The 24,575-nt window shown below is 42.2% G+C and overlaps 1 protein-coding gene across 3 annotated transcripts; it reads left to right on the top strand.

Annotated features, from left to right (window-relative positions):
• The first annotated feature begins 264 nt into the window (after positions 1–264).
• LOC118222001 (5-hydroxytryptamine receptor 1E-like) lies at positions 265–22,921 on the top strand. Of its 3 annotated transcripts, none has more exons than XM_035407440.1 (2): positions 265–336; positions 21,209–22,921. In XM_035407440.1, exon 2 carries the CDS (start codon positions 21,285–21,287, stop codon positions 22,404–22,406), a length of 1,122 nt encoding a protein of 373 aa, XP_035263331.1. In that variant the 5' UTR covers positions 265–336; positions 21,209–21,284; the 3' UTR covers positions 22,407–22,921. The 3 variants fall into 3 exon arrangements, with proteins under 3 accessions (XP_035263331.1, XP_035263329.1, XP_035263328.1); XM_035407438.1 differs by having other exon boundaries at positions 297–427; XM_035407437.1 differs by having other exon boundaries at positions 303–748.
• The last annotated feature ends 1,654 nt before the right edge of the window (positions 22,922–24,575 follow it).

The raw sequence follows: 24,575 nt of genomic DNA, 5'->3' as shown, positions 1-24,575 counted from the left end.
TGTGACCATCTGTGTTGTCAAGCAGTTATCCTCCAGGATCCGCATTTGCTTTGAGGCTGCAGAAGCTAACTAAAGATGTAATTTCATTTAAAAACATGCACGTTGAAAAGCAGTTTGTAATCATTTGTCCACAAGGCAATTAGTAAAATGCAATGCAATGGACTGAAATATGATCACAGAGGTCATTGACAAATACCTGACTCATTGAGAATTTGTCCCTGAGAATAGCTTCACTCATTCAGACTAAAATGTGCCCCCTGGTGTAACGTTCCATTTTTACATGGGAAAAAACTGCGGAAGGAGAGCCGCTGCTAGTGTCCAGGCGTAATACCCAAGGTGAGTGAGCTAAGCTCTCTCATACCCCCTGAGGTGGACAGATGACTTAATTCGGGATACTACACTTTGGGAGACTGCTTTTACCTTTGAGGTGCGTGGACTGAATTACTCCCCACAGCAAAGACGCCGAAATTGGCCGAAACATGACGAAACGTAGCCTACTGATGAAAAAATATTCGCAAAGGACACGAACAGGACGCATACAATTTAAGCAAATACTTTGCAGTCGTAGAAATCAGCAGTAAATCTCTATTGTCCGACAGTCTTTACACGATTTATTTCCCGTTGTTTGTCTTTTTTTCTATTTTTTTTTTTACAACGGAGGTAGGTTTTATTTATTTACATGCTTTTTTATTGAAAATATTCAAACGTGACGGACTTATATAGCTACAGCAAAACTGTCAACGCAAAGGTAAGATATTTAACTGCGCTTGCAATTATAATTGTGTACTATTGATAAAATATTGCGATTAAGAGTTTTGACGAACAGCAAAGGTGGAGTTGGCTACATGCTATTTGTTTGTACGTCTTGGTATAATAGAGTATCCTGTAAATGTCAGTTGTAGTCAATAGAAAATCTCTAAAAGTTTTAGTGCCTGTTCTATTAATCAGTTTATTGATTAATAGAACAGTTAATTCGGTTTGACACTGATATGATATGCCGATTTGGCAGGTAAACACAGCGATAAAACTGAATTAGTTTCGTCAGGTGTTAGGCTATTCATAAACATAAAAAAAAAACATTAATAAAAACACATTATCTTATGGTTATATTAATGACATAGGCTACTAAAGTGGAAGATGCTGATTTTGTTTTTGATTTTATTTTGTGTTCTCAAAGCGGGTAGCCAAAAGCCAACTCATATTGTTGGAATTTATTGACCCAGTGGAAAGACAGGCGTGTATTCAGTGAATGTATTTGAGCGATAGCGTAGGCTATCTCACCTCACGGCGAAGTCGAGGGTTCATTTCAGATCACCAGCACTACACCACTGTGGGGACAGTGACACGCTTAACGGATACCTTCAATATCATAATGCTTGGCTCATAATGTGATCACGTTCTAATCATTACAGGCACTGCACGTTCCGCGTAGGAGAAAGGGTTTTCACAAAACAACGCCAATTGCATGTCCTGATATATATATTCTGACATAAAATATTCCTGACATTCTTATAAGAATATAAGAATATTCAATCATTCAATTACTGTTTACAAGTTTTATTTTATAGATTCATTATACATCCCACTGGTGAAAATATATTATATACTTTCTATTCCGTACATAACATACAGTCAGCTCCATATTTTTTGGGACGAAAACACATTCTTTCTTGATTTCCTGAATCAAACTATATGCATGTGGTTAAAGTGCAGATTCTCAGCTTTTATTCAAGGGTATTGTTTTATACATTTTGGTTTCACCTTTTTAGAAAGTACTGCACTTTCTATGCATAGTACCCCCCATCTCAAGGCATAATAACGTTTAGAACAAATGGCTTCATAGGTGTTTCTGATTAGTCAGGTATGTTCAGAAGCTTTCTTAGTTCAGGTTTAAGAAAGCTTTCAAAATCTAGTCTTGATTCCAGGCTTTTGATTGCTTTTAGAGTTGATTATTGGCATTTGTCAACATGAGGACCAGAGTAGTGAATGTCAAAGAAGCCATTATTAAGCTGAGAAATAAGAAAACATAGTCAGAGACATAGCCCAAACCTTAGGCTCACCAAAATCAATTGTTTGGAAAAACATTAAAAAGAAATAGAGCACTGGTGAGCTCAGTAATTGCAAAGGGCCTGGTAGGCTATTCTCTACAGTTGAGGACTGAAGAATTGTGACCATTATGAAGAAAAACGTCCAAATACCTGATCGACAGATCAAAAACACTTTTCAGGAGGCAGGCATGGATGTGTCAGTAACTACTGTTAGCGGAAGACTTCACAACCTGAACTACAGAGGCTACACTGCAAGTTGCTTCATCCTACAGCAAGAAAATGATCCAAAAGATACTGCTAAAGCAACAAAGTTTTTCAAAGCCAAAAACGAGAAAACCCTTGACTGACTAAGTGATTCCCATTCGAAATCCAGTTGAACACGTTTTTCATATGCTGAACAGAAAACTTAAGGCAACTAGCCACCGAAACAAGAAGGAGCTGAAGATGGCTACAGTGCAAGCCTAGCAGAGCATCACCAGAGAAGATACTCCACTCCTGGTGATCTCTATGGGTCAGAGACTTCAAGCAATCATTGCGTGCAAAAGATATGTGATATGCACTAAGCACAGAGTCCGAGTTATGTGGGAGCCAGTGGGAGCTGAGCTCCCATATGGAGGGGTCTGATCTCCCATGAAGGCAGTAAAATCATACATCTGTGGGGGCCGCTAATACATTACCAACAACCATTATTCTAATCACAAATAATGCATTTTTCAATGTAATGACTATTATTTACATTAACAAGATAAATAGGCTAAAAGAAACATGATGTCCAAAAGAACTAAACGCACCATATTCTCTCGTGAATGACAGTATGGCTGCACTTCACCAACAAGCTACCATGGTGCGCAGTAGAATATTGCGCGAACTATGCCTGTTCCTGTTGAGAGCGCGCGAGCCTGAAACGTTCAAACCCATTTGGAAGAAGAAGCCACTACATGTATCAGTCAACATTATCTTTATAATATATTGAATAGAAAGTAATAGTATAGACTAGCTACCATGCCGCCGGCTAGTTTCAGTTTTTTCACAAAGAAACATAAAACAGCTTTAGACAAATGGAATTCACCTGCTAGCATGACAGCAAGCACTAGCTTTGCTGCTACGGAGCAAGAAAAGCAGCAAAAGAGAATCAGCAGAAGAGAACGGTAGTGGAAGAGGCCTTAGAGAAACAGGCTCTGAATTGTGTGCGTTCCAATGGTAAAAATTAAGTGTGTGATTAAGTGTGTATTTTTGTATATAAAAAAGTGCACCCATTAGGTTATTATTTATTTATTTATCTCCGCCCCAAACATAATTTTAGAGACCCCCACAAAGCTCAGATTATAACTCGAACCCTGACTAAGCATGACTACTTTCATTTACGTAAAAGTAGTATGTAGTATGTTGTCCCCAGCATTATGGTACTCTGCAATGGGGGGAATATAAAAAGTGCTTTCATTTGTGATAAAAGTAAAGTGTATAAAACTACCCTTAAATAAAACCTGAGAATGTGCACTTTAACCCTATGTGAATTGTTCAATTACAAATCTAAAATTGTGGAGTACGGAGTCCAATCATGAAAAAAAAATTGGAGCTCACTGTATGCCTAATATTACTGAATTTTGTTGGATTCTTCATTCTTGTACTTAGTCCAAGTACATCTTTGGCTCTTTTGTCTCTTAAAGGCTCCATAGGCCATGTAACTTCTACAAACTTCAGGCATCTCGAAACTGCCTTTAATGTGATATGATGTTGCCACCCACCCACCATTTCATGTTCTGTACCCCTCAGTGAGTTGCCACTACATTTCACCAGTGATGGTCAATTTGCAGTAGGCATTAAGCAGCTTTTTTTCCCCAACAAGGCAATTTGGGATTCTGCTTTTTTTTTCTTGAGAAACAACCAAACACAAGGAACAGGACAACTGGAACACCTAGCTTCAGGCATTGTTTGCTACAATGTTCATGGAAGTTGGACTAAAGTGTCTGCTAAATGAAAACAATTTATGTAATCCTTATGAAAAAAAAGAAAAGGTAATCAATGGTATGTAATGTCACAAGTTTTGTTTTCACATGTGAAAATTGTAGTTAAAATGAGAAAAAGTGAGTCCCATGTGAAAATGTCCAGTTCACATGTGACATTTTAATTCACATGTGAAAATGTTGAATTCACATGATGATTTTTTATTTTATTTATTTTTTCGTAAGGGAAATGTAGCTTCATCGTGTTCAGTTAAATACAGATCTGAAGGTAGTTGCAACTGCACTGCAGTAAGGATGAAAATCTAATTGCATTCAGTGATGTAATCATAGCTGCTAATTGTATTATATTATATTTTTGGTTATTTATTTGGGTTGGGGCAGGCCATAGCCAATAGTTATAGCCCTAATCTACATAGCACCCCTCATTTCCCTTAGTACGGCCTGAAATGCAAATACAATTTGGCTGAGCTGTTTGTAGAACTAAATCTAGTATTTAACAATAGATCTGTTCATTTGGCAGGCACTTCTGTCCAACATGACTTTCATGACACTACAACAAGCAGCTACAAGTCTAAATGAAAGGGAAATAATTAGCACTAGAACAAAGTAAACAGGAACACAGTACATATTTTGTGCGCAACTGATCACATTTAGTCTGTACAAAAATTTGATTTTAAGTGCGTCAATACTTGACACAGTATAGCTGTTTTCTTAAATTCATTTTGTTCAACAAACAAAAGCTGAGAACATTCTGAATTTCAATTGACAAATGACCGGTTGCATTTTTGTGGAAATTCTATTACTGTTAAGTGTAACAGTTTGACCCTGACCCATCAGTTTGCAGGGCCTAAATAATCTAGCCAATAAGTGCCTCTACCAACCTAGCATGTCAGAACATCATCTTCTACCGTGCTTTGGTCCATCAGCTGAAATATATGCAATAAGGACTGATCTAACTTGCTTTTTAAAAATCATATGCTGATGACCCCAGACAATTGTTATAGCCTTACCATTGTCAGAGTTCTCTAAGTGTAGCCATTTGTGTTTGCTGTGTTTCCTGAACTTGCCACTATATTAAACTGCTCGAGCAGAAAAGCAAATTTATTATCTTTATCTAGGGAATACTTTACTGGAAGATTTATGAATTTAACAGGAAAAAAAAAATTCTCTTCACCGTCCTTTCCATTGTCCTTTCAATTTGAGACTTCACAATAATCTGAAACTATCTATAAATGGCAATAAACCTAATTTCTCCTTAATCTTGTTATTATGATTATGATGTAATATATCATCTCCAGTGTTTGAGTTATTAACAAGACCACTTATATTTAATTTCACTCCCTAGCAAGAGGACTGAATATTATCTTCTCCATGAGAATTTCATTACATTAAGTGCACTCAGCAAGCTCACCTTCAATTCTTAAAGTAAAAGCCCACAAATAAAGGAGAGTATACTTATCCCTGCTTCAATATATCAACATGAAATTTCAACCTTTTGATTTATATTATGGGTCGCAATCATTACACTTTGGGGAATTTTTACATGTAAAGAGACCTGGTTTCCCATAGCATTTCGGCCAGCTCTCTGTATAAAGTGGGTTTTTATTTAGATTAATTTAAGAATTCTTGGTTCATTTGACATTCTTTGAAGTTTCTGTTCAATTGTCAGCTGCACATTTCAGAAAAGAATATTGCATTTTACCAATACGCTACAACAGTAAATTCCAAATGTATTGCACGAAGGCAATGTTTCCCAAAGTCAAATATGTCAGGTCTGTCCACATTCTCAGAAATAAAGGTATAGTGGAGGAACGTGTTTGTCCATTACGGAACACATTTCCCAAATGTACCCTGAAAGTACAACCATTTTCTGTTTGGGTACTAATAAGTACCTTTTCCAAGCAAAAAAGGTCCAAATGAATTATATATTGCTGGCAGGGGGCATAATTTTATGTACCTATAGGGTACCACCCCAGTGATAAGCTTTTGTTCAGCAACTTTTTCATCACTTTTTTGGTCCTTTTTTCTGAGAGTGCTGAGTACTGTGTAGACCTACCTTCAACAAATTATTTTTTAATTTTCACTCTCCTCCACTTACTGAGGAATATGTGGTGACATTGAGATGTTTGCCTCATCTGTAATATACCATAACAATATCCATTCTCACTGATATACGTGATATGACCAAAAGTATATGGACACCCCTATATGGTCTGGGGTGTTCTTCATGGTTTGGGCTAGACCCCTTAGTGACAGTGAAGGCTAATCTTAATGCAGTGACATTCTAGAACATTCTGTGCTTCCAACTTTGTGGCAACAGTTTGGGGAAGGCAACAGTTCGGGGAAGGCCCTTTCCTGTTTCCTGTTTCCGGAAGAGGGGAGAGCAGGGGGGGCAGGCCCAAATAGAAATGGTTATTAGCATTAATATGATTTGGCTTGCGTGAACAACCCCAAACTGTGGAGTTCTAGCCCTTTGAACCTACAACCCGACTGAGCATCACTAGAAAACAGCCAACATAAAGTGACTTTCGGGAGGTTTTCCCATATTCTTTCCATTTTAATGCATGTTTTTTTATTGACCTTTTTATTATCAGTATTTTTTAATCATTTATGACAAATGCTATTTTTTATACTTACAGAAATGCCAAATTATTTTCTGGCTTTGCAATGGCAGGAATTATTGCATTTTGGGGTTTGTGGTCTACAGAAAGCAACTGTCCCTTTAAGTAAAGGCAGCCTGCAGATTATTTTAATAATTAGGAACCTCTAACCACTTATGACTTATGAGACTGAAGATTAGATTCATCTCAACACAATGCTTTTCAAGTGCACAGATCTGGAACCTTCCAGGACCTCACAGAGAATCTTGTTGTTCTGTATTAGGGCCACATTGGTGATTCCATGATTTATAGCATGCCCCGACAACAGCTACAGTACCTTACTAACGGTCTTTCAGGAATAAAAAAAATCAAAAGTATTATTCAGTTCCAATGCATTCTACTTAATTTTGTGCTGTTGGGAAATGTCCAAACCACAAGTGGACAAAATGAAATCCTGTTTTTTTTTTTTTTTGCAGTTGTAGAAGTGCAGTACACACACGCACACAAACACATACACATTTATTATTTATTTTTTAGGAGGGAAGTGTGTTGGTATATAAAGCATTAGTATAGATTACATGTTATTTCCATTTTAAGTAAATAGGAAATTTCTTCAAATGCGTTTCCTCTTTAATCACTGCAAGGGGTGCTCTACAACTAGACTTAATAAAACATCAAAGTTTTCTGCAGTATATTTTTGATGATAACTAAAGGTATTTCTACTGTTTTAAGCTGCATATTCTGTTATGTAACTACTGTATGCTCACCAGACGTCCTCTTTTTCCTGGTCATTTCTTTCTTTTTAGGACAAAATATATTCATCCAGGCAGGATTTCTAAAATCATAAAAATGTCTTTGCTCATTCCATAGACCATTATTTAAACAAATAGCCTCTTCATTTCTGGTCCAGGTGGGCCGCAGGGTCTGCTGGTTTTTGTTTCCTCCTTAATATCAACAACCAGTTCAAATTCCGAGAAACCAGGTGTTGTCAGTTAACTGCGTAATCGACTGCTTTAATTGATAAATTAATTGCCAAGTAATAACAAAAACCAGCAGACCCTGCAGCCTGACAGGACCAGGAATGAAGATGAATACTGGCCTGGTATTATGTCCATAACACCTGCCTGCCCTGTCTTCTTTTTGTGAAATCCAATGGTCAAACTACTACTATTGTAATTATCATAGATTCTGAAGAGATGGAAGGAGTAAAACCTAAAAAGACCACCCCACTTTAATTTGCAAACTTTCTCACTACCATTTGTGCCTCAAAATGTATTATTTCGTATTGCATAACCTCCTCCAAAGGCTGAGTTATTTGTAATAGCTCTTTTGTCAACAATTTGATTAAGTGTGTGAGAGTCTGCAAAATAATGAGCCCAGCATGCTGCCCTAGAGCAAATCAATTTCAAAATCTAATTTTAGATAGGTATTCAGTCTTAAACATAATTCCTGGTAAAATTGCATGGAGAATGTGGTAAATTTTCATTTTAATGTGTATATTCACAATAATATTTCCAAGGATGGCAAGCAATTTCCCTTTTCCCCTGAGGTAAACTTCCATACTGTCAGAATAACAGAAGTGAAGTCTGCATTATGACAATTGCTTGTCATGATTGTCTCTCTCTCGTCTCGCCCCTTTGTAGTCCGCTTATTCTGAAGAACAAAAATCCTGGGGAAACTTCAGAAGTGTGTTCTTTTTTGAAGAGCGCAGGATAGTTCACCCTCCTTTCAAAATTTTAATTTATTCAGATAGGTAGAAAGCGGAGAGGGTAACGGGAGGAACCACAGTTTACAAAATGCCATGGCAGGGAATGAAGCCCCCCACCCGCATGTGACAAACGTACAACAAATTCGTTTTACATTCTTCCATCAGATGTGCACAGAATCTGCCAGCCTTTGGAATTTAAGAGTATCATATTGGACCAGTGAATTCGGTGAATGAGAACTCATCTGCAAGGAAGAGGGATGCTTCATTTGGATGATGGTTGAGTTTATTTGGATGGGGGTGGATTCCACTGAATGAGAGATGAGATGAACTGGATGAGAGAAATAGCTTTAACTAGATCAGCAGGTTTTTTTTTAATGCCGATCTGTGGCGCTTTCACTTGTTACAGTACTTTCAAGCTGGCTTAGGGGGATAAGACCAGGCCTGGGGTTGTTAGAGGTTCCAGTGGGATTTTTAAATTCTTGACTCCTGTCAACACCTCTTAAAAGTTGGCTAACATTTAGCCCTCACAATCAATAAATCAATCAATCAATCAATCAATCAATCTGTTATATTTAGTAAAGCACCTTTCACACCTATCAATTCAAGATAATTAAATAAATATTTAACCTTCAGTGGATGTGGTATCATATGAGGCATTATGAATATAAAAGGACAGAAATTGAAAATAAGCAAGCAGGAAATTGTAAACATACTCAGCTTATGTTTTGATTTCCTGGCAGGATGAGTCCCGCCCCCCGTGCATCTCCGCTGTCAAAAAGGCCTCTTCACTAAGATTAATGACCCGAGAGCAGCTGCCAGTCACCATCTCAGAGCACTATCACACACTGTGACACATGCAGCCTGCAATTCATTGTGGCTCTGCAACGTAGCGCCGTAGCGTGGTTGTACAACATCGTGCTTCAGTGTCTCACAGCCGTCTCACATTGTGCAACAGAGCGGCTCTGCTACTTGTTACAATGTGGCTCGACAATTGAATTCTGCTGTGTAGATGCATGGCATAGTGCTGCAGTTTGGTTCTCCAATTAATTGTTATTGTATTATTTGTTGTGTGCTGTATATACTCACCTAAAGCTCATTATGTTTGCTTAGCAGACTAGTTTTGTGATTACAGGGATGCAGATGATATAGTGGCATAGTGGAAAGGTAAATGGAACCCAGAAGGTTTAAATCCTGGGTGGGATTCTGCTTTTTGTACCCTTGAATAATAAACTTCTGCCAAATTGGTAAATATCAGGTTTAGTAAATTTGATATTTACTCTGTCAGTAAAATGCCTGCTCCTCAATATAAATTAAAGTCCCAGTGATCTTGGATGCCTAGCTTTTAAAATATGACTTGTAGTAGAGAGGGACAGAGCATTGTGATACAGGTTTTTTGGAAAAGAAGCTTATACTCTCTTACAAAGTAGCTTGTTATGGTTGACCTGGTCATAAAGCCTGTTTTTCTCTTCCTCCTTTCTCCAAAATCCACTAGAATTCCTTTGTCAATTAAAAGACACACCGGGGCCCTTATTTATTCGCACAAAATAAGGGTGTCCCAATGTCTTCTTTCCTGGAAGCCTTTATTACCTCCCTGAAGAAACACTAGAACACCTAGTTATTTTTAGTGCTATTACCCAGCTTGCCCACACCATACACCTCAGGGTCATTGTTGTCTTTTGGATAAATGCCCAATGTTTGACATTCAAGTGAGGTAATTGAATTAAAGTCTTAATTTTTATGTAGATAAAGGTTGTTGAGGCTGGCCAGTTTGGAATCTAGGGCTGGCCTTTTCACACAACAGCAATATTTTGCCCAAAGGTGGAGATTTCACTGCTGGCTGTGCTTAATATTTACCTACAGTCCTCAAGTCTGTTGATAAAAACAGGAGTAAATTTCTATTTTGTAAAGGTGTTCTATCGCTGAGCTAAATTACGTCCTAAGGTATTTCTGTTGGTCTCCTTAAAAAGGTTAAAACCATGGATCTTTTGATGACAGAATCAATCCAACTAACAGTAATTTTGCCAGCTTTCAGATAAGACAGCCCTTGTCATGAATCCAACCCTCCCACTCCCCCCTCCCCACCACCCCATTCAGTGCTTCAAGTTGGCATCATCTAATCAGGGTCAACATCCTCAGTCCCTGTAGGGTGAAGTATTTATGACTGCTGAGAAGATGGTCAGTTGGGTTGATTAAACGTTGGCTTGACTCTGGGTCCGAACTCTCACTCAGTTTGTATTGTTATGTAGCTGTGTGTGTTGGGGCATTTTGAGATGCTTTGGGACAAACAAGCTGTGGTTTGATATTCATTTTTGTATCTCTTGTGGTGATTTTAGCTGGTTACATTTGTCTTTAGATGTAATGTTCATTAAGATATAACCTTTGTCTTTAGAGTGATGATTTCTCTTTATCTTGGTACTGTAACTTTAAATAAACACGCTGTTTATTTCAATATGATTGATTGAGTCATATATTTTCACAAAGTGTCATCCACCAGAATGCTGTGCCTATCAATGAACAATGAATTCGCTGATTTAACTGATAATTGTCATCCTAGATAATAATGATTCAATTAAATTAAATATATTTTACGTGTAGGATCAGTGAGGAGGGGCATGTATTATCACTTGTGTTCAATATTCAAAATGCTGAAAAAGGGCATTGACTGTTAAAACAGCTGGATTCAGGAAATAGACATAACTTAATTCTCAGTGGCCCAACATTTGTGATAAACAAATGACATACCAGTGCATGTTTTTTGGGAATAGGAAAACAATCTTCTAAGGGTAAAGAGGAGCCACATAGCTAAAAGATGAAGAAGCCAATTGGATTATATACTGTGAGAACTACTGTTGGGAGGCCACATGTGGTTTTTTGTTATTAACTCATCTATGATCTGTTTAAAATGAGTAGCCCTGTCATTCAGGTTCAGCAATGATCTAATTGTGTACGTGTGCGTGCTGTGTGTGTCTGAGGTAAAAAATAAATATCTTTTTTCTTTGCTGTGCCGGTACCTGGCTATCGATTGAATGTGGGGCTATGGCTATCAACCACGTAGTCTTCACACCTGAGGTTTGCCCGCTGGATAAATGGAGACGAAAATACCTTTTCCTCTACTTACCACAGAGGCCCCAGGGGTAGAGCAGCCTTCAGCTTCTATTATCACTCCTCCGTGAAGGAAAGACAGCGGATTAGATTCTCCCGCCATCCATCTCTCCAAAGGCTTGTCTGTCAGCTGGCTAATTGGGTCTGGAGGAGAAAAAGAAAGAGATCGGCAGAAGCAAGTGTGTGTGGAATCTTGAGCCAGAATGGTTGGAGAGAGATTCACAGATCACACTGGAAAAGCGTGAAGGTTTTTCAGACTTTTGATCTGGAATACGTGGAGATAGATCCAGCTTTCAGAGCCACTGTGACTGAAGATAGTTTGGCATTCTAGAGCAGGGTTGGGTTGAAATAGATTCTTAACTTTATGTACCCATTTACAGTTGATGATGTACCTGTTTATACCACTACTACTACTACGAATAATAATAATAATAATAATAATAATAATAATAATAATTATTATTATTATTATTATTATTATTATTATTATTATTATTATTATTATAACAACAACACAGTTTCAAACTAAAATAATAGTAAAACTATCTTGAAATACTAAAGTCTGGATGAAATGGTATGTATATCCCTGGTAGTTTAATGTGTCATGTAGTAGGTAACTTCATAAATGCATTCTGAGCAGAAATGTGGCACTGGCATTTCTTTATTTGAAGTGTGAAAACATTACATTGATATATGCTGGAGCACTTCCTGAACGAGAGTGTCATGTATTTCAAAGTCATTCTGGATGTTGGGAGGAGGGAAGTGGTCGTAAAAACAGAAGTACACTTTTTACGAGGAAATTTCTGGCCAAAAATCCATTAAATGTTCGATTAGATGGCATTCAAATTTAGCCCTGGAAAGTTTCTCTGAATTCCTACTGCCATCTACTGGACAGACCCTCCATCAACTTTTGACAGAAAACACTACAAGAGGCCTTGTCGCCCTTTGGAGTGAAATTCTTTACAATATCCACTTTATCGAGCTCAATCACACCACCCACAAATAAAAAAGCTAACTGCTCACACAATCTAGCATTTGTAAGGTAAAGTGGCACAGCATGATCTGTCACCAACTGACAAAACAGCAATGAAACAGAAACAGAAACAAGTGTCCCTTGCATGTATTCACTTGCTCACAAACACACACACACACAGACACATAGTCACACTCACACACAAGCATAGTCACACAGCATATCGACCAGTCTGCTTTCCTTTACCCTGTGATAGAACCCATTACAAGACACAAGGTTAATTTCCAGCACTGGTGTTCTACAGACATAGAGACAGGCCTTGGAGTTTCATTAATTTCCCCAGCTTGGCTCCTATTAAGCTGGAAGCAGCCACCTGCCCTCAGCACGATACTTAAGGCAGAGATTATGAATAGTGCTGTCTGGAACTGGAAAGGAAAATTATCCAATCTATATGCTCAGCAGACAATGTTATCCTGGGTGACTTATGTATATAACATTACATTAATGTTATATGATATTGCCATCCTTTATCTTACTGTTCTTTGCACAGGCTTTGGCAAAAAAAAAAAAAAATAATGCCATTGGTCTTCAAATAAACTAATAGCTGGCAAAGCAGGAATTCATTCAGTGATGAATTTATCACCAAATGATAAGTCATCTGTGAATGTATTGCTTTGTTGTTTATATATTAATATGTTTAAATGTTTATTTATGAATATATTTCCACACATGCTTTTGTATTCATTCATTTATTCTTTGTTTTTACAGAATCAATATTATTCAGCTGGATATACAGTGGACTCTCTTGTTTTTGTTTGCCTTGAAGAATGAAATGAAAAATCAGATTTTCCCCACTTTCATTTAGACATGGTAACCCCCAACATAAAAGTAAAAAAAAAGGCAAATCATTTCTGAAAATGTATTAAAAATAGAAAGACATAACAGCTTGGTTGGATAAATTTACACACCCACTTTATAGTGGGAGTTGTAATTGTGCAGTGTTAACCTCCATCCAAATTATGCACAAAGTTGCCTTCCCTGGTGACCAGCTGACATTATTCTGATTAGATCAGAATAAAATGACCTGTTCCAGTAGGTCTTCCTACAACAAGGAGCTAGCATGAGGAAGCTCATCAGGTCAGAAGACCCCAACAGAAACCTTAAAAAGCTACAGGATTCTATGACAAAGACTGGCCACTGTATACACATAGCAACAGTTGTGCGTGCTGTACTAAATTCTGAGCTTTAGAGTAAGCTGGCAAGACTGAAGCCATTCCTTAACAAAAAAATTAAAAATTAAAAAAATATTCAAGAAAGTGGGTCGATCTTTGATCTGGTTTTTTCTGCTCTGAAATATGTTAGGCGGGCTGCCTAAATGTTTTGTCATTAGTGCAATTTCGTCCTGAACAATACCGCATTTCGAGTTTTTAATGTTTTGACTGCTTTCAAGTTTACGTGCAACCGCAAACACGCTAACAGTAGAATCCGTTTAATTGCATAAAAGAATGAAACAGGCAGAGTGCTGACGACTACGCCTGCCACTTAGGTGTCAGCTGTCGACGTGATTTTCAACAGAAACTGTCTACCTAAGTAATTTTTTGTGTCTTTATAGGGTAATTGTCAGTTTATGAATGCCACATCTGCCAACTTTTTAGGACATGTTTAAAGATTATTATGCGATGGAGTTGGACATAATTCCACGAACATATCTAAAATTTGTTTTATTCAAGCATGCAATCTCTTTACAATGGAATGAATGGGAAATCATTAGGGATTTGGCAATTATATGCAGATTGTCAGGAATCCTGCCTGATTCTCCTTGTGTTCCGTTTTAGTTTTGTTTATTTTTTATTTTCTAGTGTGTATTTATTTTTATTTTCAGTTTACTTGTTTTCGCTTGCGGTTGTGTTTTCTGTGTTCGTGTGTTTGGGTGTGCGTTTGTTATTGTTTTTCCCCCTTAGGTTCCTGGTTCCTGTCCACGCCGACGCCCCGCCCCAGTTCCACCGGTTTCCGCATCTGCAATCAAGCCTCCACTTACCTTCCTCACCTGCATCCCATCTTCACTCATTGGCGTTGCTATTTAGTTTCTGTGTGCACCTTTTTTCTTTGCCAGATCGTGCCTCTGATTTTTCGAGTAGCCTTTCCAGCCTTGTTTAGTGTTCTTGTCCTTCCTGGTTTTTGACTTTTGCTTGTTTGTTTCCGACCTCGAGTTTAGCCTGCCCGTGTTATTCCTTGCCTTGGTATTTTGACCCTTGCCTGTTTAATCGACCTGCCCCCCGGTTCCCGTTTTTGTGCCTCTGCCCGGTCTACCTGATTTCCCGGATTTTGACCCCTGCCTGTATTCGATTAAGAGACTGCTTCTGATTCTGTGCTTCGCAAAATAAATCGCATCTTCTAACTCTGGTCCGCTTCTGAGTCCCACCCCAGACCCTGACAGTACGATCTGGCCACCATGGACTCAGCGGACCTGGGTCAACTACAGACGGCGCTGGGAAGACAGGGAGCCATGTTAGGCGAACATCAGCACCAGCTGGAGGCGGTTAAGCAGGCACTGGACTGCTTCGCTCATACCATGACGGAGGTTACTGCTCAGCTACAGCGACTCCAGCAGACGCCAACCAGCGTCTCGTCCCCCCCAGTGAATCCGGATACGCCAGGGAGGACGGTCGGTCTCGGACTATGCCATTGAGTTCCGCACCCTCGCCACCACGAGCGAGTGGGACGGGGTCGCTCGGTTTGATGCCTTCCTACACGGGCTTGCCGAGCACATAAAGGACGAGATTGTTACTCGCGAGCTCCCCTCCGGTTTTGATGATTTAGTTGATTTGGCGATCCGAGTGGACAACCGACTAACCCAACGCCGCCGGGAGAGAACCGTGAGTGCCCCCTTGTGGTCATCTTCAGAAATTCACCCACGCGTTGCCTCAGTTTCCAGGTCTCCTCCTCAGCGGGAGTCGGAGCCTATGCAGGTGGATCGCGCCCATCTAACCCCGGCAGAGAGGCAGAGGAGGTTGTTCCAAGCTCCCCATCCCAACGCACCCTGTTGCCTGCTACCCTCTCCTGGGAGGGGCAGCGGCGGCCCATTACCATTCTGATTGACTCTGGCGCGGACGAGAGCTTCATTGACGCCTCCCTGGCCGCCCAGTGGCGGCTGCCCGTCGTCGCCCTGCGGTTAGCGGAGAGGTTAGCCACCGTTACCCACGTCACAGCCCCGGTGAGTCTTCTCATTTCTGGCAACCATGGTGAGGAAATCGTCCTATACCTGTTCGACTCAGCCCTGGTTCCGGTGGTGCTGGGTCACCCCTGGCTAGTTAAACACAACCCACACATTAACTGATCAGAGAACTCTGTTATGGGTTGGAGCACCTACTGTCACACCCATTGTCTCCGGTCTGCTCTGTGTCTGCTGCCCTCTGCTCCTGTGCCTCAGGAGGATAACCCTGACCTGTCTTCCGTTCCCCCTGAATATCAGGACCTGCGGGCCGTATTCAGTAAGGCCCGAGCTACTGCGCTGCCCCCGCATCGCCCGTATGACTGCCCCATCGAGCTGCTACCTGGCACTTCTCCTCCCCGGGGCCGCCTCTACTCGTTGTCTCCCCCTGAGGTCGAGGCGATGAACAAATACATTGGTGAGTCACTGGCCGCTGGCATTATTCGTCCCTCCTCCTCCCCGGCGGGCGCGGGGTTCTTTTTTGTGGGCAAAAAGGACGGCTCTCTCCGACCCTGCATTGATTACCGGGGCCTTAACGAAATCAGTTAAAAACCGTTATCCGCTTCCTCTGTCCTCCGCCTTTGAGCTCCTGCAGGGGGCCACCGTTTTTACCAAGTTGGATCTCCGCAGCGCCTACCATCTGGTCCGCATTCGGGAGGGGGACAAGTGGAAGACCGCTTTTAATACACCCACCGGGCACTACGAATATCTTGTCATGCCATTCGGCCTCACCAACGCTCCTGCCGTTTTTCAGGCCCTGGTCAATGACCTACTGCGGGACATGGTCAATCGTTTTGTGTTTGTGTACATAGATGACATTTTGATTTTTTCCAAGTCCAGCCAGGAGCACGTGCAGCATGTCCGGCGGGTGCTACAACGGCTACTGGAGAACCAATTATACGTAAAGGCAGAGAAGTGTGTCTTCCACCAGGAGTCAGTGTCCTTCCTGGGGTTCATCGTGTCCTCCCGAGGCGTCCAGATGGACGAGGTCAAGGTCCGGGCCGTGGCGGAGTGGCCCAATCCTAAGACGCGTAAGGATCTTCAGAGGTTTCTGGGATTCGCTAATTTTTATCGCAGATTCGTGTGTGACTACAGCAGGGTTGCTGCCCCCCTCACTGCCCTTACATCTCCGGCAGTTAAGTTCCTTTGGTCAGACATCGCAGATCAGGCCTTCAACGAGCTCAAGAGACGATTTACGAAGGCTCCCATCCTGATTTCTGCTGACCCTACTCGCCAGTTCATTGTCGAAGTGGACGCCTCCGACGTGGGAGTGGGGGCGGTTTTGTCTCAACGTTCTAGTCGTGATAACAAGCTTCACCCCTGTGCTTTTTTTTTTTTTTTTTTTTTTTTTTTTTTTTCCCACCGTCTCAACCCCACAGAACAGAAGTACAGGATTGGAGACCGTGAACTGTTGGCCTTGGAGGAGTGGCGCCACTGGCTGGAGGGCACCCAGATTCCCTTTCTAGTGTGGACCGATCACAAGAACCTGGAGTATATCAGGGGGGCCAAGCGTCTCAACTCTCACCAGGCTCGCTGGGCCTTATTCTTTGGCCGTTTTAATTTCACCCTCTCGTACAGGCCGGGCTCCAAGAACACCAAGCCTGACGCTCTCTCCCGCCAGTTCAGCCTCACTGAGGAGGGCCCCGAGCAGGAGACCATCTTGCCTGCTAACTGCCTAGTGGCGGCAGTGGGGTGGGAGGTGGAGAGCGCGGTGCGCTGCGCCCTGCAGAGGGAGTCCCCCCCCGAGTAACGTACTTCCTAACTTGCTGTTTGTCCCTAAGTCTGTTCGTTCCCAGGTTCTCCAGTGGGGCCACTCCTCCCAGCTGACCTGTCACCCCGGGGTCAGGAGAACCCGGGCCTTCATCCTGCAGCGTTTCTGGTGGCCAGCCATGGAGGAGGAGATTAAGCGCTTCGTCGCAGCCTGTCAGGTCTGTGCTCGCAATAAGTCCGCCAACACCCCCCCCCCCCGCTGGACTGCTTCGCCCCCTGCCAGTGCCGAGACGCCCATGGTCTCACCTAGCCCTGGATTTTGTGACGGGGCTTCCCCCTTCCCAGGGTAACACCACTATCCTCACAGTGGTAGACCGTTTTTCTAAGTCCGTTCATTTTATCCCTTTGGTCAAGCTCCCGTCTGCTAAAGAGACTGCTGAACTAATGACTAATCATGTTTTTAAGATTCACGGCCTACCCACTGACATCTCGGACAGAGGCCCCCAGTTCATTTCCTGCTTCTGGAGGGAGTTTTGCCGCCTCATCGGGGCATCCGCTAGCCTTTCTTCCGGTTACCATCCCCAAACCAATGGCCAAACAGAGCGGGCCAATCAAGACCTGCTGTTGCGCTGCATCGCCTCCCACAACCTGTCCTCCTGGAGTGAGAGGCTGGCTTGGGCAGAATATGCCCACAACTCCCTTCCGGTGGCCGCCTCTGGTTTATCCCCATTTCAATGTTGTCTGGGTTACCAACCCCCTCTGTTCCCCTCTCAGGAGGAGGAGGCCAGCGTCCCATCTGTCCAGGCTTTTATACAACGGTGTCGGCGTACCTGGAGGCAGGCTCGGGCGGCCTTGCTCCGGTCTGGGGATCGGATGAGGAGAGCAGCAGACCGGCGCAGGACCACGGCTCCCCGTTACCGGCGCGGACAGAGGGTATGGCTGTCTCCCAGGGACATTCCGCTGAGGGAGAGCTCCCGGAAGCTAGCACCTCGGTTTATCGGGCCTTACCTGATCTCCCGGGTCATCAACCCGTCGGTGGTCCGCCTCAAGCTACCAGGTTCTCTGCGCCGTGTTCATCCCTCCTTCCACGTCTCCCGGATCAAGCCTGTTCACCAGGATCCTCGCGTGCCCCCCCCCCCCCACGGCTCATCGATGGCACGCCCACCTACACTGTCAGAAGTCTGCTCGAGGTGCGTCGCCGAGGGCGTGGTTTCCAGTACCTAGTAGACTGGGAGGGGTACGGTCCGGAGGAGAGGAGCTGGGTCCCCACTCGAGACATTCTGGACCCGTCCCTCATCCAGGACTTCCAACGCCGGCATCCCCTTGTGGAGACACCAGGAGGTGTCCGTCGGGGGGGGGGGGGGGGTACTGTCAGGAATCCTGCCTGATTCTCCTTGTGTTCCGTTTTAGTTGTTTATTTTTTATTTTCTAGTGTGTATTTTTATTTTCAGTTTACTTGTTTTCGCTTGTGGTTGTGTTTTCTGTGTTCGTGTGCTTGGGTGTGCGTTTGTTGTTTTTCCCCCTTAGGTTCCTGGTTCCTGTCCACGCCCACGCCCCGCCCCAGTTCCACCGGTTTCCGCATCTGCAATCAAGCCTCCACTTGCCTTCCTCACCTGCATCCCATCTTCACTCATTGGCGTTGCTATTTAGTTTCTGTGTGCACCTTTTTTCTTTGCCAGATCGTGCCTCTGATTTTTCGAGTAGCCTTTCCAGCCTTGTTTAGTGTTCTTGTCCTTCCTGGTTTTTGACTTTTGCTTGTTTGTTTCCGACCTCGGGTTTAGCCTGCCCGTGTTATTCCTTGCCTTGGTATTTTGACCCTTGCCTGTTTAATCGACCTGCCCCCCAGTTCCCGTTTTTGTGCCTCTGCCCTGTCTACCTGATTTCCCGGATTTTGACCCCTGCCTGTATTTGATTAAGAGACTGCTTCTGATTCTGTGCTTCGCAAAATAAATCGCATCTTCTAACTCTGGTCCGCTTCTGAGTCCCAACCCAGACCCTGACACAGATATCCATATTATGCGAAAATCAGTTATGCAATTAAGTGGGTTCTTCTGCATTAACGTACACTGTTTTGCCGATCTGTGCTGATTGAACTGTACTTGTACTCTTTAAAATTGCGTAGGGTACAAGAGACACCGGTGACAAAAAGGATGGTGCAATCATTCTTTGTGAATGCATAAAAATATTTTAAATACAGCATGCTGGAATTTCTGTGGATGCATTAAGTAAAAAGGTTCATTAATATTGTACCCTATGTTTGAGTGACAAAAATGAAACCCATTTCAAGACGTATGACAATTCCATATACTGCTATTCCGGTAGATTGAACCCCTTGCAATGTGTAAATACTTCCATATAGGCTGTATGGAACCCACCCCGGTTCACCACAATATGTAACTGCTGCAGTGCATTGTGGTGTTCTATTGAAGACCAGAACTTTACATTCTAAATGTAGCTAAATATAGGGAAATGACACGTTGAGTTGACGGTGGCAGTAAAGCCAGACCAACCACAGTCATTGTCACTCAAAGTCACTTCCTAAGCTCTATTTTGAACCAAGAAAAACCCTGTTGGTGAAATAATTATAGGTATTTCCAAAAAGCCAGTGGTGTCTGGAAATGCCCAGGACATTTGGCTTCATGCAAGAAACATTATTAATTTTACTTTTGTTTCACTCAGCTGTCTTATTGTTCTCTATCTCAAAGTCAGTTGTCTTAAATGTACATTTACTTGCCTATGTTTGTTTTTAATTAAACATAAGGTGAATGAATGAGTAAGGCTTATACTCCGTTACACTTCATATTAAGGTTCCATTAAATTAACATTTAACAAATCATTATTGAGCATAATACCATTATCATCATTGTTTTTAAGTGTCTGGGAAATAAAAGAGGAGGTCAGGCACAGCAATAAATACAGCAATTCATGCATACTTCTTAATAGTACAAATCATTGTCCAGATTATATTTTGTCCTTTAAAATCAGGTATTTTAAGGTATGAGCTCTTGTAACCTAAATTATTTTTGGAGATTATTCTAGAACCAGGGCACATTAAACATACCTGACTGGAGTTCCCCCTGCTTGTAAATTTCAACTCTTAATTCAATGTTATACAGTATAGTGCCTTAAAAAGTATTTGTATTTAAAAATACTTTTCACAACATTATGAAAACATGCATAATGTTTCTATTGTATGTAGCTCATAGTCACATTTTGTTTGGGGTTTTCTTGGAACAGAGAAGCATTGTATGTCAACATGTGTTCAGGCCTTGTTTAACCCTCCAGTTGTTCTCAGGGTCAAAAAATAACCATTTCCTGAGTTTAACAGCAGGGAAACCCCCTGAAATTAAATTCATTGGCATGAAATTTGATGTCTTTTTAACTCTACAGTTGTGAAATCAGAAGTCATAATCAAAGTTAAGCACCACACATCTATTACAGAAAATAAAAATAAATTATGATGTGTGTTTTGTAGTAAAAACAAATGGTGTAGACAGAAGAAATACAGTCTCTCTGGTCTGTGTAGTAGGAATAAAACAGTTATTCACTGATTTATTGATCAGAGACAGGTGGTTTATACATGAAAAATATAGATTTAAAGATCACTATTGTCTTTCTACTATTACTACTACTACTACTACTAATAGTAATAATAATAATAATAATAATAATAATAAAATAAAAAACGATTATTATTATTATTATTATTATTATTATTGTTGTAGTTATGAAATATAGGGAACATAATATTAATCATCTTCATCATCATTGTAAGATGCTAATTTACATGGTGATGGTGATAATTGTTTCATTACATCATATTACCTTTGGGATTTATGTGTGACTGACTGTCTCAACGATAAACTCACATGCTTCTCCTCCTGTTTCCCAGGAGCGTGTACCATGGCCAGCTGGGGATACACACCTCTAGTGACTGTGGCCAGTGGGGACAGCTGAGGCAGCAGGAGATGGGCTGGCTTGTGGCGGACAGCCCTGGAGCTGCCAATGTCACAGGCAGCAAGACAGGGTCAGCGATGGCAGCAGAGAAGGTGGCGGTGGTGGTCTGCTTGGGGACCCTGACCCTCCTCACCACCATCCTGAACGGCGGCGTCATAGCTGCCATCTGCACCACCAAGAAGCTCCACCTGCCCGCCAACTACCTCATTTGCTCGCTGGCCGTCACCGACTTCCTGGTGGCCATCTTGGTGATGCCGCCCAGCATCCTCTACGTCGCCACGGAGACCTGGCCACTGGGGCCGGCCATCTGTGAGGCCTGGCTGAGCCTGGACATGACCTGCTGCACCTGTTCCATTCTCCACCTGTGCGCCATCGCGCTGGACCGCTACTGGGCCATCACCAACGCCGTGGAGTACACCTACAAGCGGACGGCTCGCCGGGCTGCCGTCATGGTGGCCGCCGTGTGGGCGATCTCTGCCCTCATCTCTGTACCGCCCCTCTTCTGGAGGCGTGGCCACGGCAACCCTGGTAACCACACTGACTGCATGATCACGCATGACCACGTGGGCTACACCCTCTACTCCACTGTTGGGGCGTTCTACGGCCCGCTGGTGCTCATCCTCGTGCTTTACTGCCGGATCTACGCTGCAGCGAAAGCCCTGTACAAGAAGAGGGGCTCCACCCTGCAGCAGGGCGCGGCCGGGAGGTTGGACAGCCAGAACTCCTTCGGCCACTGCCGATCGGTGCACGCCTTCTGCGTTCCCGAGCTGTCGACATCCGACCCGGGCCCGGAAATGGAGAGGCTGGACGACGTCATTGTCTCAGGGCCTGCGGAGGGCGGGATGGGCGGGGCCAGGGAGAGGGCCAGGATCCGCCTCAGCAGGGAGAGGAAGGCGGCGCGGACCCTGGGGCTCATCCTGGGGGCGTTCGTGCTCTGCTGGCTACCCTTCTTCATCAAGGAGCTGCTGGTGGGGCTGAAGCTGCTGCGGGACTCGGAATCCATGCTGCTCTCCAACGCCCTCACCTGGCTCGGCTACGTCAATTCACTTATCAACCCGCTTATCTACACCAGCTTCAATGAGGACTTCAAGCATGCATTCAAGATGCTCCTCAAGTGCAAGGGACACCCATAGAGTCAACCATAGAGCTTTATATTTCCTTTTGTTTAGTGTTTTTTGTTTGATTTTTTAAATCAAATGTTTTTCGGATGTACAGGATATTACTGGATAGTATTAGAGCATGACATCGGTGGAGGGTGCGTTTTTAGCTTTGAGCACTTGTCATGTATAGTAAGCTCAGGCAATCACTGACACACACACACACACACACACACACACAGGATGACACCAGACGCACAATGATACAGACACACGTACACATGCCCCCCAGAGGAACCAATTGCTTTTGTCTTTTTGAACATCATTTCTAACCAGTGGCTTATTACCATTTCATTGTGCTGCCACAAGAGGGAGGCTTTGAATTGTTTAATGCAGAGCTATGCATCGAGAGAGCCATTTTTCTACTCAAAATCAGTGAATATTCAAACTCGGTCCTGGGGACCCTCTGTGTATGCTGGTTTTCCAACCACAGTTGCAATCGCTAAATTTTAACAAGCAGTTATTTTTTCCTAATTAGGTGCTTTTCATATTTAACCCACATTATGTCAGAAATAGTTAAGCATGCTATTAACATAAAAGTCCCATGTTCAGTGCCATATTGCAAAGAACTTCACAAAAAGAGGTAGCAAAAATTTTAAATGGATCAAATTCAGGACTGAGGGAAACAACAGGCTCCTAATTAGGTTGTTGAACACGTGTTTAAGTACTTTTTTCCCCCTTCTTCTTCTTAACTTCTTAACACAATGCTCGTTTAGCTTGTTATCATTTGCTGTCTTTGAATTCTTCATTATCTACCACATGGTTAGTTTTAGTCGCCAGGTGTCCACACTTTCACCCATTAGGACCCTATTGAGTGACCTCTTGATCAGTCAAATAATTTTTATGAAATTGTTTGCAATATAGCACAATAAGCACAATGTGAACATGGGACTCTTATTCTTCATGGCATGCATAGCTATTTCTGACATGATGTGGCTTACGAGGGTAAGTAATCCCTCTAAACATGAAAAGTAGCTCATTAAGATTAACAGCTTGTTAAAATTCTGGGATTACAATTTCGGTTGGAACAAAAACCAGCACACTCAGAGGGTCTGACATGATGTGGCTTACGAGGGTAAGTAATCCACCTAAACATGAAAAGTACCTCATTAAGATTAATAGCTTGTTAAAATTCTGGGATTACAATTTTGGTTGGAACAAAAACCAGCATATTCAGAGGGTCCCCTGGACTGAGTTTAAATTCAAAAAACATAAATTAATAAAATAAACAAAAATAAATGATTAATTTGGCTAAAAAGCAACAAATAATGGTAATCTTAATTCTTATACATTTTGTTTTCACCATGTAGAAATTAGAGTGCTTTTTGTACATAGTCCCCCCATTTCAGGGCACCATAACGTTTGAGACATATTAATTTTATGTAAATGAAAGTTGTCATGTTCAGTACTTTGTCACAGATCTTTTGCATATAATGACTGCTTGGAGTCTGTGACCCATAGACATCACCAGATGCTGACTATCTTCTCTGATGATACTCCAGACCTGTGCTGCAGCCATTTTCAGCTCATTCTTGTTTTGGGGGCTAGTTGCCTTAAGTTTTCTCTTCAGCATAAGATACACATGTTCAATTGGATTCAGTTTGGGTGAATGACTTGACCCGTCAAGAATTTTCCTGTTTTTGGTTTTGGAAAACTAATTTGCTGTTTTCACAGTATGTTTGGGATTATTGTCTAGCTGTAGGATGAAGCACTGTCCAATGAGTTTGGAAGCCATTTGGTGGAACTGAAGATAAGATGCTTCTGTACACTAAAGAATGAATTCTGTTGACATCAGTGAAGACAAGTTAGACAGTACCTGTGGCAGACATACATCCCCAATTCATAACACCCATACCATCATGTTTCACAGATAAGGTGGGCTGCTTTGGATCTTGGAAAGTTCCTTTTGGTCTCTACACTTTGCTCTTGTCATTGTTCTGATACAAGTGAATCTTGTTCTCATCTGTCCACAAGACCTTTTTATTCAGAACGGCAGTCTCTTTTAGGTACTGCTTGGTGAATTGTAACCTGGTCATCCTGTTTTGGAACTAACTAGTGGGTTGAATCTTGCAGTGTAGCCTCTGTTGTTCTTTTCATGAAGTCTTTGGCAGTAGTCAATGATACATCCACGCTTACCTCTTAAAC

Source organism: Anguilla anguilla, chromosome 1, assembly GCF_013347855.1.
Source record: "Anguilla anguilla isolate fAngAng1 chromosome 1, fAngAng1.pri, whole genome shotgun sequence".
Classification (NCBI taxonomy): Eukaryota; Metazoa; Chordata; class Actinopteri; order Anguilliformes; family Anguillidae; genus Anguilla; species Anguilla anguilla.
The sequence above is the reverse complement of the archived record's forward strand: the minus strand, read 5'-3'. Positions and strand labels throughout refer to the sequence as shown.